At 37.2% G+C, this 19,404-nt stretch overlaps 1 protein-coding gene across 1 annotated transcript in view; it reads right to left on the reverse strand.

Annotated features, from left to right (window-relative positions):
- The window catches only part of CPLANE1 (ciliogenesis and planar polarity effector 1), a 141,918-nt gene that overhangs the window by 78,014 nt on the left and 44,500 nt on the right, over positions 1–19,404 (reverse strand). The window contains exons 18-25 of the mRNA XM_032851348.1: positions 16,378–16,595; positions 14,286–14,450; positions 10,484–10,622; positions 9,686–9,795; positions 9,372–9,530; positions 9,145–9,253; positions 7,035–7,335; positions 4,169–5,072 (exon numbers count right to left, since the gene is read on the reverse strand). Of these exons, the coding sequence (XP_032707239.1) occupies positions 4,169–5,072; positions 7,035–7,335; positions 9,145–9,253; positions 9,372–9,530; positions 9,686–9,795; positions 10,484–10,622; positions 14,286–14,450; positions 16,378–16,595 (2,105 nt within the window). The remainder of the gene's footprint in view (positions 1–4,168; positions 5,073–7,034; positions 7,336–9,144; positions 9,254–9,371; positions 9,531–9,685; positions 9,796–10,483; positions 10,623–14,285; positions 14,451–16,377; positions 16,596–19,404) is intronic.

Below are 19,404 nucleotides of genomic sequence, written 5' to 3' on the forward strand. Positions count from 1 at the left end.
ACAGATATAAATTTATGCCATTGTATTACCCATAAAATTGTTATTCCTGTAGATTGTCTCTGTTCCTTTCTGGTCTTTGTTACTTTTGGTCTTTCTTTCCCACTCACAGTCCCCTTTAATGTTTCTTGCAGGGCTGGTTAAGTGATCACAAACTCCTTTAGTTTTTGTTTGTCTAGGAAATTATTTATCCCCCCTTCTATTCTGAATGACAGCCTTGCCAGATAGAGTATTCTTGGCTGTATATTTTCCCCATCAGCACGTTGAATATATCATGCCACTGCCTTCTGGCCTGCCAGGTTTCAGTGGAGAGACTTGTTAACCTTATTTGTCTTCTCTTGTACATCAGGATTTTCTTTTCCCTTGCTGCTTTCAGGATTTTTTCCTTGCCTCTGTATTTTGCAAATTTCACTATGATATGTCTTGGTGTTGGCCTGCTTTTGTTGATTTTGATGGGAGTACTCTGTGCCTCCTGGATTTGGATGTCTGTTTCCTTCCCCAGATTAGGGAAGTTTTCACCTATAATTTGCTAAATAAACCTTCTGCCCTTTTTTCTCTCTTCTTCTCCTGGGACTCCTATGATACGGATATTATTACATTTTATGGAGCTTCTGAGTTCCCTAAGTCTATAGTCATGATCCAATTTTTCTTTCCCTCTTCTTCTCACCTTCATTATTTTCCATAATTTTATCTCCTACATCACTATTCATTCCTCTGCTTCTGCCAGCCTTGTAGTCATTACATCCAGTCAGTTTTGCATCTTGTTGTAGCATTTTTTATTTTGGCCGACTAGTTTCTTACGATTGTTGTTTTAAATTCTGGTTCAGGTGTATTACTTCTATCAGTTTTGATTAGATCCCTAGCAGTGACCTCTTCGCCTTTCTTTTGGGGTGAATTCCTCCATCTTGGTATTTTGTCTAGGTCTCTGTCTTCTGTGTGTTATGAAAGCGAGTCATGTTTCCTGCTCCTGGGAGTAATGGCTATATTAAGAAGAGGTTCTATACCATCCAAGGCCTGGTGCTTCATGAAGTGTTTCTGGTATATGCTCTGTGCATTCTGCTGTCACGTTTTGGCTGCTCTTTCCCTCAGGTCAGTCCTCGGCAGAGTTTCTCCTTTCCTGCACTGGGGAGTATTTGGACTTTTTCCAGTTGTGTGACAAGTTTTAACTAGGTGTGTTTTGGTCGGCTTAAAAGAGGCTAGTCCAGGGCGCCTGGGTGGCTCAGTCAGTTAAGCATCTGACTCAGATTTCGACTAGGGTCATGATCTCAGGGTTGGGAGACTAAAGCCCATGTCAGGCTCCACATTCACCATGGAGTACTTGAGATTCTCTCCCCCTCTCCCTCCCCTCTGACCCTCCCTGCATGTGCTCTCTCTGAAAGAAGGAAGGAAAGAAGAAAAGGAAGGAAGGAAAGAAGGAAGGAAGGCAAGTTAGAGCCTATTTCTCTTAGTGCTTAAATGTTGCAGCACTCTATGGTCAGTAGGCGTAATGCATGCAGGGGATCTGTGTGATCTTCTGCCGGGGATAGGGGGAGCCTGCTGCTCCTGTGACTCTCAGGCACATTTGCCCTAGTTCAGAAGCACCTGCAGAGTGCAGAGGAGTGGGGCTTGGTGTAAGTGGCTCAAGCCTCCACTGTGGGGTGCCATGCTGCTCAATGACGTTCACCTGTGTTGATGCAGGGGGAAGAGGAAATGACACCAGCTTGCTCTCTTGTCCCCAGAGAGGGGAGTTTATGCCCACCACTGTACAGGAAGCCCTCAGAGATGAGCAAACAATCTCCCCTGCTATGTCCCAGGCTTCTGTCAGATCTTTGCCTTCACCCTGTCTGTGTCTGAGCTGTCTGTCCACATAGTGGTCCTGTTTTATCTCAAGCATGCCCGCTGGGTTTCAAAACTCCAAATTTTAGGAACCTGGCATGGCATGGACCTATGCTGATCCTCTGTGGGAGGGTCTTGCTGTGCTGTGGCTAGTGACACTTTATCCCAGAAGGGCAGCTGTACAAATGCCCAGGGACTTGGAGTTTATGGTAAAGCTCAGCAAAAATCTGGGGTCCAGTTAGCTGCCCTCAGCAGCTCCCTCTGCTTGTATGCTAATGAACAGGGCAGCTCAATGGCACCTGTGGGAGAGTCAGCCTGTGTTCTGAATCCAGGCATTGACTTTACCTTTATTGACTTTATTAAAGTCCTAGATGGCATCTTCTTCCAGGATAAGGTTATCTTGTCTACAATGAAAATCTGTTCTTTAGTGTAACCACCTTCATTAACTATTCTAGCTAGATCTTTTGGATAACTTGCAGGATCTTCTACATCAGCACTTGCTACTTCATCTTGCACTTTTAGTTATGAAGATGGCTTCTTTCTTTAAAACTTATGAATCAACCTCAGCCTAGCTTCAGACTTTTCTTTTGCAGCTTCCTCACCTCTCCCAGCCTTCAAAGAATTGAAGAGTCAGGGCCTTGCTTGGGACTAGGCTTCGGCTTAAGGGAATGTTGTAGCTGCTCTGATCTTCCTTCCAGACCATTAAAACTTTCTCCATATCAGCGATAAGGCTGTTTCATGTTCTTATCATTCATGTGTTTACTGGTCTAGCACTTTTAATATCCTTTAAGAACTTTTCCTTTGCATTCACAACTTGGCTGTTTGTTTTAAGAAGTCTGGCTTTTGGCTTATCTCACCTTTCAACATACCATCTTCATTAATCTTAATCGTTTCCAGCCTTTGACTTAAATTGAGAAACAAGTGACTCTTCCTTTCACCTGAACACTTAGGGGCCATTGTGGGATTATTAAATAGTCTAATTTCAATATTGTTGTGTCTCAGGGAAAATGGAGGTTGGAGGAGAGGGCGGGAGATGGGGGAACAGCTAGTTGGCAGTAGAGTCAAAACACACACATTTACTGATGAAGTTCATCATCTTATATGGGCAGAGTTTGTGGTGCCCCAAAGCAATTACAATAGTAACATCAAAGATTACTGGTCATAAATATATAACAAATATAAGGATAAAGAAAAAGTTTAAGATATTGCAAGAATTGTCAAAATGTGACAGAGACACGAGGCAAGCAAATGCTACTAGAAAATGGTACAGACAAATTTGCCCAGTGCAGGGTTGTCATAAGTCTTCAATTTGTATAAAATGCAGTATCTGCAACGTACAATAAAGCAAAGTGCAATAAAACTAGGTATGCCTATACAAACTTTCAGTTATAAAATAAATGAGGTCTGAGAAGCTAATGTAATATGATAACTATAGCTGACAACACTGCATTACAGAACTGAAATTTGCTGAGATTAGAACTTGTATGTCTAACCAAAAAAAAAAGTATGTGAGGTGTTGAATGTGTTAATGAGATGAAGGGAATCCTTTCACTATATATATATGTCTATTAATTCATCACATTGTATATTTAAATATCTTACAATTTTTCAATCATCCCTCAATAAAGCTGAGAAAAAAAACAAAAAATTAGAAACTACTGGAATTCTCCAAATAATAAAAAAAGTCCATTTCCATTTTTCAACTACTTTACCATACATAAACTGGTTTTCCAAAAAGTTCATCTCCATAGTTTTTTTTTTTCCAGTGCAACAGCAACCACCCAGTCAAAAGATATTTATGTAAAAATATTTGTTCTTGAAAACAGGTTAAAAGAGCAGTTTGCTAATTGCCACTGGTTAAAGAAAAGAAAAAGTAGTTAATAAGCACTAACTTCTCTACTGATACCCATCTGCCTCTCCAGGTATGGTTCTCTAAATTCTAGTCAAGATTATAAGAAAAACGATCCTCTAATGCATATGATGAGACACCAGTAATAAAAACTCTATAGAGGCCTAGTCTTCCATCTGAACCAACCTGAAACTTGAAAGAGAAAGAATATAAAGGTACTACCACTCATAGTATCACTTAAAATTATCTTTTTCCTCCTTTTTCTTTTTTTATAAACACACATAAAACCACAAAACCTCAAAAGCTCTATGAAAACACTTTTACCCTAATTATTTTTGAGAATTAAAGGAATCACTTGAAGAAAAATAATTAATTATGCAGATTATAATCAACACTGTCATTAACTTTGTTACTTAGTGACTTTTTAATAGATGGAGAAATATAAAAATAGTTTCAATCTACAATGAGAATTCTCATTTGTATTCAATAAAGAATTCAAGTTCTTACCTTAAAAGTGACATTTTTTGCCTTATATGTAGCAAAATATGGTTGTTCCAAAAGCCACAATGATGTAAGAATGACAGCTGTAGAGGTCTTTACACGAATGACAGGACTATACTCCCAGGATGACTCAGTGAGAGTAGGATCACAGGGCAGTCTTTTATTAGACCACCTTATCATCCATTCCAGCAGCCTTCTTATACTGCCAAATGTGTTATTTAGTGCTAGAGGAAGATCTTCTTGAGGGTTAATATCATTGCACTGAATTGCTTTAAAAATATACCTTCTAGTTTTGTTGGACATGGGAGTCCAAAAAATATGGTTTGATAATTTCTGGATTACAGGTTTCTCTGATTTGTCATCTTGTATTCTGTAAACTGACTTTTTTTTTAAACCAAACAATCCACTTGTCCCATCCTTTTTGTCGACTTCATTCAAAGGGCTCTCTAAAAATGGCCCAATTCCTTGATTAACTGGGACTGAAGCTGAAAGTTCTTGGTTTTCTGATTTTTCAGACTCATAAGACTCAGAAGCAACAAAGCAGGAGCCAGCTCTAAACACATTCTGGCTTTTGGTTTTGGCTTGACGTCGTTTTAATGTTGTATGCACATCAAAAAGTAAAGAATTAAGTTCGTTTTCTCTAAGATGTCCAGAAAAACTGGTTAGAAATGGAATGCCAGGATCCTTGGAATCAAGTAGGTCTCTTTCAAGAACATAACTCAAGAAGAGATCAAGAAACTTAATATATTCATCATCATCACGTTCAAATTCCCAAACACCTATTATAGGAAGTGCATTTTGTAGTAACTTTTCATGATCTTTTCTTTCAAGATTTTTTTTCTGATTACATATCTTCTTTTTTTCATTGGACTTATCAGTCAATGTAAATTCCATGTGATTTGGGGCATTTCTAGCAAAACAAAGTTGAAAAAGACAAAATTAATAACTAGAACAGATATTAGAATTAACAACAAAAATTCTCTCCACTGATTGAATCATGTATCTTTTTTTTAATGCTTCAATGTCTTTCAAATGAGGGGGTCAGACCAAATGATCTCTAAGTGTTTACTAGAGCTAAACATTCTGATTCAAAAATATAACACATTAGTACCAAAAGGGGTAAATTTGTGTTAAAAAAAAAGACTGAAATGGGGGCGCCTGGGTGGCTCAGTCAGGTAAGCATCTGCCTTTGGCTCAGATCATGATTCCAGGGTCCTGGGATCAAGTCCCGCATCAAGCTCCCTCCTTGGCAGGGAAGCCTGCTTCTCCTTTTCCCTCCAGCAGCTGCTCTCCCTGCTTGTGCTCACACTCTCTCTCTGTCAAATAAAAAAATAAAATCTTTTATTAAAAAAAAAAGACTGAAAAAAAAATTAAAAAATTTAAAAAAAGACTGAAATGTGTTCACAGAAATTTCACCTTAAAAAATATGAATTTTTTTCTGAAACAAAAAAAAGCTCCACTAATGTGTCAGAATTTAGGAATATAAAGTCAATAAAAATCATAAGCCACCAACATACATATTAATTTAAGGTTTCTTATTTTTTACATCTGCCCCTTTCAGCTTTCCCTGTACAATGTGCAACAAGCAGGACTGCTCTCAAGATTCTGCTACACAAAAGTGGGGAATTTTTTCAAAACTTTCTGCTGCTACTAAACCTGTTAGGCAAACCCTTTAACTGCCAGTCATAATTACTTTTAAATCTGTTTCCTTTCAACATGGTCCTTAGGGAAGAACACAGATTCCCAGTTCCCTCAATAAAAGAAATAAAGGGTTCGTATTAAGGCACCTGACTGAAGGCACCATGTCTCTCCTTATTAAAAAGTCACAATAAGCAGCCTCCAGTGTAACCAAAATTGGCGAAACAAGTTCACAATTTATAATACTATGAGGTATGATTTAAGCAGATGTCTATGTTTGAAGAAGATAAAATTATTTCATTTGAGAAGACTGTGGTTCATTTTGTAGACTTCTAGTCGTGAAAAGGATAAACTGCATGGCAGATAATAGAATTATAAAGAAAAATTTTACCTAGAGCAACAGAAGTTTAAGTGATAAGAATTTCTCAACAATTTATAGACAAGTTTCAAAGATGAATGTGCAATTTCCTTTCCCTGGAAACCTTTAAAAATAATTTAGCTGGGGCACCTGGGTGGCTCAGTGGGTTAAAGCCTCTGCCTTCAGCTCAGGTCATGATCCCAGGATCCTGGGATCCAGCCCCATATCGGGCTCTCTGCTCAGCGGGGAGCCTGCTTCCCCCCACAACCCCGCCTGCCTCTGATCTCTGTCTGTCAAATAAATAAATAAATAATCATTTTTTAAAAATAATTTAGCTAACCCAATAATCCTAAATTACTTAAATCTAAAGATTACTAAAAAAACTAAAATGGGGCGCCTAGGTGGCTCAGATGGTTAAGCATCTCCCTTCACCTCAAGTCATGGTCCCAGGGTCCTGGGACTGAGCCCCACAAGGGGCTTCCTGCTCAGCTGGGAGCCTGCATCTCCCTCTCCCTCTGCCGCCCCCTCCATGCTCATGCTCTCTCTCTCTCTCTCTCAAATAACTAAACAAAATCTTAAAAAAAAAAAACAAAAAACCTAAACTAAAAGCTCCCCAGTGAACTCTAGAATTTCATCTACTGACCTGATTTTATACTATCAGGTAGCAAAATTATTTCATATCTCAGTAATATTTTCAATTGTACATTTTATACTCCTAACATCCTTGTGAGTCAGGGAGGGTAGCATTTATTGTTCATATTGTTAACAGTGCAATCAGTGAGGGACAAGAAATCAGCTCCTCTGTCGCATGAACATACTGAAAATATTTTTTTCCAAAGGAAGTGAATACTTGCTATTAAGAGATCTCAACAGTACCTTTGGTTGACATGTATCCTACTTTTTTCTTCAACTGACAATGCTTCTGAGAAGGTGTCTCCTGTATCTGCATCACTATGGACTAGAGAATTCCCCGGTTCCGTGAGTGTGCTCCTGCTCAAACTAGTTCCTAAGGAAAACCTATCAAAACCTGGAACCTCAGCTGGTTTTTCTTCTTCATGTGGTTCCCAGATATTCATCTCAAAAGAGCCTATATTTCTTTGCACACGTTTTAGGGCTTTCACTCTCACTTTATGAATAGAATGCATAATAACAGACATCATTTCCTCAGTTTGGGGACCTATAAAAGAAAAAAGAAGGTCTTAGAGTAAATTAAAATGTTTCCACTTAAGACAAAGGGGGACCCAATTCCAGTCCCTTGTGGGAACAAGGAATCCAACTGATGACTAAGATTTATTTCCACATTCTTACAGAGCATGCTTTCTTCAGTATTTGTTAGAAGGCTAAGGTCCACATTTTAAGGCAGAATTGCCAAAGTTAGAGAAGGTCCATTAAAGAACAATAAAAGGGACAGAATCCAGACTCCATAAGAACGTATGCCCTAGAAAACAAAACCTTAAGAAGGAATTTCACTGTTTTGGGGCTCCTGGGTGCCCCAGTTGGTTGAGCTTCTGGCTCACTTCATGATCTTTGGGTCATGGGATGGAGCCCCATGTCAGGGTCCACGTTGGGCATGGAGCCTGCCTGAGAGTCTCTCTCTCCCCTCTCTTCCTCGGTCCCTCTCCCTGCACTCACTCTCCCTCTCTCAAATAAACAAATAAATCTTAAAAAAAAAAAAAAGTAATTTAACTATTAAAAAAATGAGACAGATAATTACAAAAAGAATCGCGACAACTTTTCCATTCCCAAGAGTGGTAAATAAGAGAAAATGGATATAATTTTAGCCAAAGAAACAAAAACACCTCTCTGACTTTAAATAACAGGAAACAGAAAGGGAAGTTTTTCAAGGTCGCCTACAAAAAATAATTTAAACATTACTATACATAAACAGGACATTTTAGAGAATGTCAAGAAAGTATTAAGAAAAATATAAACCAGAAATATATTAAAACAATAATGTATAATCATAAGACATAACTAGACTTATATACTATAGTTATAAAAAAGAGGGTAATTTGAATTTTTAAAAAATTTCCACAATGTGAATGCAGTTAATGTCACTGAATTATATACTTAAAAGTGGTAAATTTTATATTATGTATATATTTTAACCACAAGAAAAAAAATTTCCACAAGGGCATCTTGACTGTAGAGGATAAAATTAGAAATACAAATAACCATAAAGGAAGAGGAAGAACACTAGTTTTCAATAAAATATCTGCATTATGCAAAGCTCCATATGCTCATTTTATATATTTTATCTTCATCTTTTTGTTTTGTTTTGTTTTTTGAGAAAGAGAGAGAGCATGCAGAGGGCGCTGTAGAGGGAGAAAGAGAGACTCTTAAGTGGGGTCCATGCCCAGCAAGGTGGGACTCGATTTCATAATCCTAACATCACGACCTAAGACAAAATCAAGAGTTTGGCGCTTAACTGACTGAGTTACCCAGGCATCCCTTAATCTTTTAATACACATTCGCAAAGTAGGTATTAGTATACCCATTTTACAAATAAGGAAATGAGACCCATAGAGACTGAGAAACTTGCCTACAGTCACACAGTTATTAACTGACAGAGCCATGACATGAAGTCAGCTTTGTCTGGTTCCAAAGCAAAACTGGTGCTTCAGTGATGGAGGAGTGCTTATTTCTGCCTTCTCATACTATCTTCAAAGAAAGAAGAAATGCATAAAAATATAAGCACTAGAGGGACACCTGGGTGGCTCAGTGGGTTAAGCCTCTGCTTTCGGCTCAGGTCATGATCTCAGGGTCCTGGGATCGAGTCCCGCATCGGGCTCTCTGCTCGGCAGGGAGCCTGCTTCCCCTTCTCTCTCTCTGCCTGCCTCTCTGCCTACTTGTGATTTCTGTCTGTCAAATAAATAAATAAAATCCTTAAAAAAATATATATATAAGCACTAGAAATCACATGCTTTCAAAAGAAAACAAGAGTCTTCCGTAATTCATCAGATACGTAAGAAATGACAAATACTACCTTTTACAACACAGTGTCTGAGTCTCTGCTGAAGAGAGTGATATTTTTCTCTTAAAGGAACCCTTATGTCCTCAGGATTGGGAAATGCTCTCACAAAAATTTCAGCTACCTTCAGAAAAATTTGGAAAATGAGTTTTATGAGCAACATCATTCTTAATTAAAATAAAGCAAAAATCCTTTGAAGTCTCTGATTTTCATTTAGTTTGTTTTCACTACATTCACATTACCTTTCTGATTGGTGGCAATTCTCCAATAAGGCTCAAAATTAGATCCTGAATAAGTTCTTCGATATTAGCAAATCGAGAGAAGGGCAGCATTCTGTATGCCCACTCCACTGCACTGAGACAGTGCTCAACCATACAGGAATCAAACTCCACTTCAAGGTCCTAAAAGGATATTGAGAAATACATTTCCTTTTCAATTTAGATGGACAGATCAGGAGTTCAAAAGAAAGACTTTTATAAGCAGTAAAATCTTCTATCAAGAAATAACTTCTAAAATAATATTTGTTCATTTTCCTTATTCTTGTGCAAGTAAATACCTTTTTTCCCTCCACATTTTCTCTTGCTTTCTGATACTGCCTGCAACTATAAGATAACTTATCACGAATATGTAGCATCCAACACAAAGCACAAAGTTCTCTGAAGCAACCTAAATCAGGAATACAAATATGAAAAACTGGATGAGTATGTACATTCATATAATAGCAACTTCACCACTGCTCATTTTCTTTCCAAAATAAATGTCTTTATTTTGTTGATTATAAAAGAAACATATGTTCATTGCCAACACCTTATATGAAAGTCATGAAAATCCTTTCAGAACTTTTATGTACATTATTCTAGAATATTTCATGCATGGGCAGTTGCATAAAAATATTGAAAACATTTTTGGAGTAAATAACTTACTCTATTTACTAGTAGTTTACTTGCTTTAAGCTTCATAGCCTATTGTAGATAATGTTCAAAACCAATACACACAGCTGTACTTAATACTGGATAGTCAGTTTATTTGGAAAATTCCTTATGATAGGCAACTAAGTTTAAAATTTTTCAATACTAGAAACATACTTTCCACTATTGGACAATTTTTTAACTAAAAGCAATAAAAGTACACAAAGATATATATAACCATACTATGTATGCTGGGCTGAAACTAGGTCTTCTTTTCACTTAATGTATCCTGGATATCTTTCCTTGGTGGTAACATACACCTACTGTCTTTTCATTGCCAATATAGTATTCCATTGTATAGAAACTTCCTCAAATCAATTGTATATATTATATCATTATTAATATTTAGGCCTAATTTCTAAGCAAGCAGTTCATTTTGAACAAACCTATTGCTTTAATGGAAACTTCATCAAGCTTGTGGTCTCCAGCCGCTCCAGGTCGAAAGAATGCTACCCCTTCTTTACAGTAATTAAGTAATGACTGAGGGAAAGGACTCAATGAAGGAAGGGACCCTTTCATTCGAATCTGAAAGAATGACAGAATATGTTAATTATCAGTCATCTGAATCTATTTCTAAGGAAGGTATAATGGAACAAACAAGGCAGGTAAGATAAACCATATAGAATGGAAAACACCCCATGGTTTCTATACTATGTAAGAAAATATCCCTGACATGAGCTGTACTTTCAGAAACTTAGCTCACAAATTTAATTCAAGAAATTCACTAGACTACGGATGCCTGTGTGTCTCAGTTGGTTCAGCATCTGCCTTCAACTCAGGTCATGATCCCGGAGTCCTGGGATTGAGTCCAGCATCAGGCTCCTTGCTCAGCAAGTTCTTGCTTCTCCCTCTGAATACCACTCCCCTTGCTTGTGTACTCTCTAATAAATAAATGAATAAATAAAATCTTAAAAAAAAAAAAGAAATTCATTAGGCTAGGTCATAAAAGAGAAAAGAAGGTTTCAATCAATTTTTTTTCATCACTCAGTTTTGCCTATATAGAAAGAATTTAATGCTATTTGTCCTGACTTTCCCCAAAAGCATAATAAAGAAAAAAAAGATATTTAAGCATCTCTCCTCCAAAATAAAACTATGTGCAGTATCTAAAAATAAATATGACAAAAGTTATATCTACCTATATACTTTCAAAAAACTTAAGTGAAAGAATTAAAGTCACCATTTGGCAACTCCTAATAAAGAAATGACTCCAGCAAGGATAATCAGTAAATGTTCAATTAGGTAAAAAGTTGCTGGCCTGATGGAGAATGTGAGTGGGTAAAACACAACCCGAACTCATGAATCCATTTCACTGTCACTAAAGTGAGATAAAAAGTCCTATGTGTCACATGATATGTAGCAACAGGGAAGTATACCACACCATTTATGAAGAACCCATTTCTAAGAAAATGTGAACCTGATCAAGCCTCTGTACCTCAATGAGTGTAGAGTAATTACTAACGGGGAAATAAAAGGAAAGAGGAATAAGTTAAATGACACCAAGTAGATAAACTATCAAACACATGCACAATACAGTACAGGACAAATTACCATGTTTCTCTACAAATCAAGGAGAGAAAAGAAATTAAAGGAAACTGCTATAGAATAAAAGAAAAGGAATCTAAGAGACATAAACCTGAAAATGAAAGGATGAGCAGCAGGTTTCTAACCTGCTTTCTCCCTCTTCTATTCACTTCCATAAAGAGACAATCTCATCAAATCCCCTTGTAATCATGCTAATAACAGACATATTGTCAAACAAATGCACAGTATTTACTAGATATACAGAGCCTAGCTAGGTTGGTTATTATAAATAAACATAGAATGCATGGATTTATGCAGTAAATTGTGTGGAAATGTCACACAAGCTCTATAATTAAAGGAGATGTTCAGTAACTGATAATCTCTTGTGTCATGATGTTAAACAGAGGTCAGATCACATTCTCCCACAACAAGAAAAACCTTGGTAGCAACATATGCAATTGCAAGCTTCACCTAAGTTTTTTAGTTATATCCTTGAAATCATTGGTATAAAGTTTGATCCTGGATAAGTCTGTTGATTCTTATGAGTCAGACTTGATAATATAGTCCTTCCTATAAGCTCATAACCAAACATGGGTGAACTTTGGTTGGACTTTAATTCTAAAAAACCTACTATTAAAAAGACATTTTCAAAATCAGGGAAATTTTATTATGGACCAGGTATTAGACATTAATAAGTAATTATTGTTAACTTCGGTATAATAGTATGGTGGTTTTAAAATATGTCCACAACTTCTTTAAAACTCATCCCTTCAAAGGTAGAGCCTAATTTCCCTCACCTAGAGTGTAGATCATACTAAGTAACTAGTTTCTAATTAGCAGAATACGAAGTGGTTGTACTGATTTCTGGGATTAAATCACAAAGGCATTGTAGCTTCCACCTTGCTGTCTTTTGGATCACTTGCTCAGGAGAAGCCTCCTGCTAACAACCAGCACAAACTTCTTAGCCATGTGCATGGGCTAGCTTGTAATCCGATCTCTGCTTCCTGTCAAGCATTCAGATTCCTGCAACCAACAGTCCGTATTTTGTTATGCAACTTTATGAGAAATGTGATTTTTTGCTTTCATGAATAAAGACCCTATAATTTTGGTAGCAACAAGCATTCCAGCATTCCAACCAATTAGAAAACATCAATTTACTACAACCAAATTTGAAATTAAATTATATGCCCAATAAAGTCTGAATGAAGGAGATAGAGAACACAGCAATACAGGGAATCACTTATAAATTGTACAAATTTCTGTAAGAATGGATCTCCACATTTTTGGTACCTCTCCCAACATCAGAAAATTCATGGGCTAACAATAAAACTATCAGAGAAATTTGAGGAATAGTGAATTAGAGGGAATTTATGTGTCACTTCTGTATATAGACCAAGGGTTGACAACAGGCCTAAAGATAAGCTGCAAGTCACACATGGCACTGGGCAGAGTAGCAATGACGACACACACAAAGGTTCTAATCTATGGCCTGCTAGTCCTAGGAGGCATGTCTTCAACTATGTCACGAAAGGCTTAACACAGTCTTAATGCTAGCTAAATTAGTTAAAGCTAGATTAAGTGAGATTACTGTCAGGATTTGTACATCAGATCAAACTTCTATGCGAATCTAATTTCCAAATTTACTGGAGAAAACTGTTTAAACAATTTTTTTAAAAGATTTTATTAATTTATTTGACAGAGAGAGAGAGCACAAGTAGGCAGAGAGAAAGGCAGAGAAGGTGGCGGGGGGCGGGGAAGCAGGCTCCCCGCTGAGCAGAGAGCCCAATACGCAGCTGATCCCAGGACCCTGAGATCATGACCTGAGCTGAAGGCAGAGGCTTAACCCACTGAGCCAGTCAGGCGCCCCTTAAACAATTTTTTAAAAATGGAAGTCTCCTATAAAAAACAGACTCAGTAGATCTTGAAACTATTAAAACCAGTCTTTCAATAACACAGGAAAACTCTTTGCCCTACTTAGTAAACATGCTTTGAAAATAACTTTGAGATGACAAGATACAGAAAGGGTACAATTTCATGTTATATTCTATGATAGCTGTAAGCAAATTTTACAAACCTTTCTTTCTAAAAAAAAAATGTCAAATTTTCAATAACAACTTGGTAACTTCTCAAAGTCTCTCTAAAGGTTCTACTAAGAAAAGTTGTAGATTCTTGTTTTAAATATAATCAAGGGTTGGGACACCTGGGTGGTTCAGTCAGGTCCAACTCTTGATCTCAGCTCATGTCTTGATCTGAGGGTCATAAGTTCAAGCCCCATGTTGGCTCCACACTGGGCATAGAGCCTACCTAAAACCAAAAACATTTAAATATAATCAGGGACCAAATTAAAGATATTTGGCACTAATATTTATTTCCACATTTCACAGAGACAGACAACAGGCCTATAAAGGGCTTGCATCTGGATAAGGGACATGTGAGAAGATATCCGGTCTGGCCGCTGATCAGGTAAAGATGCAGCTATGGCTCAGCTGAAGTCAGTGTAGAAGAGGATGACAGCCTTGCTTATTATAAGCAAACCTGAAATCTATGCCTTTATAGGATAGGATTCCTTGGAAAATTGTCATAATCGTAGGTATTTGTAAATATGAATAAATATTAGTGATTTAAATAGTTTAACATAGCACATAAATGACTAAGACGTTTCCAGACCTTCTGCATGACTTTTCTTGCCCATCTCAACTGCAAGATGTACCACTGTGCCACAGGAAAAGAACACCGAGCTGCCCGGAAAAGCAAGAGGACCCGTTGAAGAATTCCAGACACCTTCTGGCGGTTCTCTTTCTCAGCTTTTAAAAGAAGATCATCACCATCTTCCTGAAGAAAATAAAACCAATGATTTTAGTAGCTAGTAATATGAAAATTTTAAGGGGTAAAGTGAAAATAAATACAGTGTTTCTCAAACTAAAATGTTCCTGGAAATTTATAAGGGAAATTTTGAGGGATGGCCTCAGATTTCAACTATAGCTATTGCTAGTGTCAAGGAAATATTCCTCTCATCTCAAACAATGTAAAGGGCTAAACTGACCTTAAACCCAAGACTTCCCCTATAACAGTTAAAGCCCTCCACTCCTGACTCCAATGGTACTAATGGACTGCCAAACAGAACCTTGCATTCTCCCTAGCCAAGAGTGAATCTCAGTACCCTGAGGGAGAGAAATAATGGGGGAGAAATAATTCTATTGTTTTTCGTTCTCCACCTCCCTCTCTCTCTGGACATAGACAAGGTATCCTTAAAAGCTGTTGGGAGCCTCTCTGCTCCCACAAAGGGAGCCAAGCCTTAAGCTGAAGCTAATACTTTAGAAAACAAACTAGAGAGGAAGAGCTCAAATCTATGTTAACATAACTGAGTCAGAAGACTACCCTATTACTGGGCTTTTTAATTAGGCCAGCCATTTTGGACCAAGTTTTCTATTATTTCCAACCTAAAGAATTCTAATTGATACAGAGTGATATTTAGGAGAAATCCTACCACTCAGGATTATTTTATTAAAAAGTAATAAAATGAATCAGTACTAAGGATCACAACCACTAGAACTAGAATCAGTGTAGCACATTCCAAAAATACCTTAAATACTATTCTTAATTTCTAAACTTATTGAATTATTTCTACTGAAGACTCAGAATGAGATGTGACAAAAAAGATGAATTACTGGGACGCCTGGGTGGCTCAGTTGGTTGAGCGGCTGCCTTCGGCTCAGGTCATGATCCCAGCGTCCTGGGATCGAGTCCCACATTGGGCTCCTTGCTCATCAGGGAGCCTGCTTCTCCCTCTGCCTCTGCCTGCCATTCTGTCTGCCTGTGCTCGCTCTCTCTCCCTCTCTCTCTCTGACAAATAAATAAATAAATAAAATCTTAAAAAAAAAAAAAAGATGAATTACTAAGAAATATGATGGACAATTTACTCCTTCCATGTATAACATATTACATTTGAAATATCAATAAATGAAATATTTTAAACCTATTGAAACATAACTATAACAAATAAGAATAGAATAAAAACTCTTAAAAAAGAAAAAAGCAGAGAAGTTGCTCATACTAAAACACTAAGTAGTGAAGAAACAATACTAGAATCACTTCAAAATATTAATCAGATGTAAAAAATAATTTAAATGTAAATAATTTGCATTAACACTTTAAATCTTAAAGCCAGCTAATTCTGATATCATGAGAGCAGAGAAAAAGTTCCTGAGAAGAACACCGTATTGCTATTTATGACAGACTATCAACTGAAGAGTGCAGGAGAAAAAAATGACCTACCAAAGAAAAAAACACAGTAAGTCTTTCAAAAGAGGCAAAGACAATGAGGTGAATAAAAGACTGAAACAATGTATGGCTTCTAAATTCTGACATTCATTATGTGTTACCCTAAACAAATGTCTATTTTTTAAAAATCTGGATAAAGAGAACTCTTTCTTGATTTTGTTTTATTATTGCAATAATTTTAACATTTATTGACTGCTTACTACGTGTCCTAGGCCCTAAGGTAAAAGCTTTTACAGGATATCTCATTTAATCCTCACAATAATGCTATTACAGTTACTATAATCATCAGCATTTTACAGATAAGGAAACTTAAACAGTTTAGTACATTGCTTAAGATTATACAATTAATAAACAGCAAAGCTGGGATTTGAAAGTTTGTCTTCAGAGCTTGCATTCTTATCTTGATAATTATTATGAAGTTGATTATTTTAAAATTTAGACAAAATCAATTTTAAATTAATTAAACGATTAAGCTTACTTCACTAAGAATAGCTGGCTGAGGACAATACAGTGGAGGAGCTGGAAGATACAAGCCAACTGGCACTAAGCCCCACAGTCTCCTACTGAAGTCTTTGGCGGAGTTTACTAGAAGCTGAAATGTCTCAGACAAAACATCTGCATCAGCCATAACTGCTGCTTTCAGTACTTCCTGCACTGAACCAAATAGCAGATTTACATCTTCTTCTTCAATGGGATCTGCCAAATACAAAATTAGTAAGAAAGTTAAGATTTATACTATGCTGATCCTATTTTGTAGTATAAAATTTCCTATTTGAAAAAGCAGATCATCAAAAGTGAACATACTGGTTGACATGCAAAATAAGCCAACTTCTAGCCAGAAATTTAGTAACTATTCTGCTACTTCATTCATTCATTCATTCATTCATTCATTCATTCATTTATGGAGAGAGAGATTGAGCATGGGTCAAGGACAGGATGAAGAAAGAGAGAGGATGTCTTCTTTTTTTTTTTAAGATTTTATTTTTATTTATTTGACAGACAGAGATCACAAGTAGGCAGAGAGGCAGGCAGAGAGAGAGGAAGCAGGCTCCCCGCCAAGCAGAGAACCCGATGTAGGGCCTGATCCCACGACCCTGGGATCATGACCTGAGCCGAAGGCAGAGGCTTCAACCCACTGAGCCACCCAGGTGCCCCAAGAGAAAGAATATCTTAAGCAGGCTCCATACCCAGAGCAGAACCCAATACAGGGCTTGATCTAATGATACTGAGATCATGACCTGAGCTGACAGACTGAGCTTAACAAAATGAGTCACCCAGGTATCCCTACCACAGTATATTTTAAATAAAAGCTAGTAAAAATGATTTATGTCATGAAGCTAAAAAAAAATAAAGAAAAGCAAAAAGATACAAAACATTCCCACCAACAGTGTAAGAGGGTTTCCCTTTCTCCACATCCTCACCAACGTTTGTTGTTTCCTGTCTTGTTAATTTTAGTCATTCCAACTGATGTGAGGTGGTATCTCATTGTGATTTTGATTTGTATTTCCGTGGCAAGTGATGTGGAGCATTTTTTCATATGTCTGTTGGCCATTTGTATGTCTTCTTTGGAGAAGTGTCTGTTCATGTCTTCTGCTCATTTCTTGACTGGTTTGTTTTTTGGATGTTGAGTTTCAAACAGACTGAGGGTGGCAGGAGGGGAGGTAGGAGGGGATGGGGTAACAGGGTGATGGGCATTAAGGAGGGCATGTGAAATGATGAGCTCTGGATGTTATATGCAACTAATGAATCACTGAACATTACATCAAAAACTAATGTGGGGAGCCTGGGTGGCTCAGTGGGTTAAAGCCTCTACCTTCAGCTCAGGTCATGATCCCAGGGTCCTGGGATCAAGCTCCGCATCAGGTTCTCTGCTCAGCAGGGAACCTGCTTCCCCCCGCCCTTCTCTGCCAGCCTCTCTGCCTACTTGTGATCTCTCTCTCTAATAAATAAATAAAATCTTAAAAAAAAAAAAAACTAATGATGTATTACATGTTGGCTAATTGAATTTAAATAAATTTTTTTTAAAAAGACAAAAAAACAGTCCTACATTTAGCTTCAACTATATAAATATGTATATAAATGTGGATATGTCCCAAAAGGTAAAGTGCAAGGAGATGTAGATGATAGAACTAGAGATTTAGGGACTTTTATATTATGAAATATTTAAAGCATGCTTTAAGATATAGAATATAATATGAAAACACTCATACATTGATTTTTCATTCTTGTCTGATATTAGCATTGTTGATATATTTAATATTTTTTAAAAATAAAATGTTTCAAGGGGCGCCTGGGTGGCTCAGTGGGTTGAAGCCTCTGCCTTCAGCTCGGGTCATGGTCCCAGGGTCCTGGGATTGAGCCCCGCATCGGGCTCTCTGCTCACTGGGGGGCCCGCTTCCTCCTCCCTCTCTCTCTGCCTGCCTCTCTGCCTACTTGTGATCTCTGTCAAATAAATAAATAATTTTTAAAAAATAAAAATAAAAAATAAAAAAAATGTTTCAGATATAACTGAAATTTCTGCACCAATCATATTCCACTCACTCTCTCCAGAGATAGCTACTATCCACAATTTGATATGGGTATACAGGAACTCTTATTATACATAAGCTGTGTCCTATACACCTAGAGAGTTCAAATTCATCTTCCACTTCACTAACCATCTGCTGAGTTTGCTCTTAAATCAGTTTAAAAGGTATAATTTACATATGTTAAAATTCATCCTTTTTAAGTATATAGCTCAATGAGTTTTGACAAATTTATGCAGCCTTGTAAGAATAATGCCATCACCCCCAAAAAGTTCTTCTGATGGCAAACACTGATCTGTTTCTTGTCCTTACACTGTTTTTTCTTTTTTTTTTAAGATTTATTTATTTGAGAGGGAGAGTGAGGATGGGGCGAGGGGCAGAGGGAGAGAATTCTTCCAGCGACTCCACGCCGAGCCCTATACCCGAAATGGGGCTCAATCCCACAAACCATGAGATCATGACCTGAGCAGAGACCAAGAGTTAAGACACTCAACTAACTGAGCCACCATGGTGCCCCCTTATAGTGTTACTTTTAATAAAATATCACATAAATGGAATCAAACAATATGTAATCTCTATTTCTGACTTCTTTCACTCCTTACAATGGTTCTGCAATTCATCCACATTGTTGCATGTTATCAGTAGTTTGCCCCTCTTCATTCCTGATTATTCTATTGTACAGATACAATGAAATTTGTTTATCCATTCACAAGTTGACAGGCACTGGAGTTGTTTCAAGTTTTTGGCAATTATGAAAAAGCTGCTGTGAACATTTGTATACAGGTCTTTTTGTGGTTCTATGTTTTTATCATGCATAAATATCTAGGAGTAGCATCCACTGAGTTTCTATTTCCTCTTTCTTTCTGACTCCTGGAAATTTTCCCCACTTTCTCTATATATTAGCCTTAAAACATCTATTTTTATGTTTTATCTAGAAACACATTTTATCTATCTATTTATTGTGGGAAAGTTTTGCAGAT

The sequence above is a fragment of the Lontra canadensis genome, unplaced genomic scaffold (genome assembly GCF_010015895.1).
Source record: "Lontra canadensis isolate GAN:19392208 unplaced genomic scaffold, GSC_riverotter_1.0 scaffold5, whole genome shotgun sequence".
Taxonomy (NCBI): domain Eukaryota; kingdom Metazoa; phylum Chordata; class Mammalia; order Carnivora; family Mustelidae; genus Lontra; species Lontra canadensis.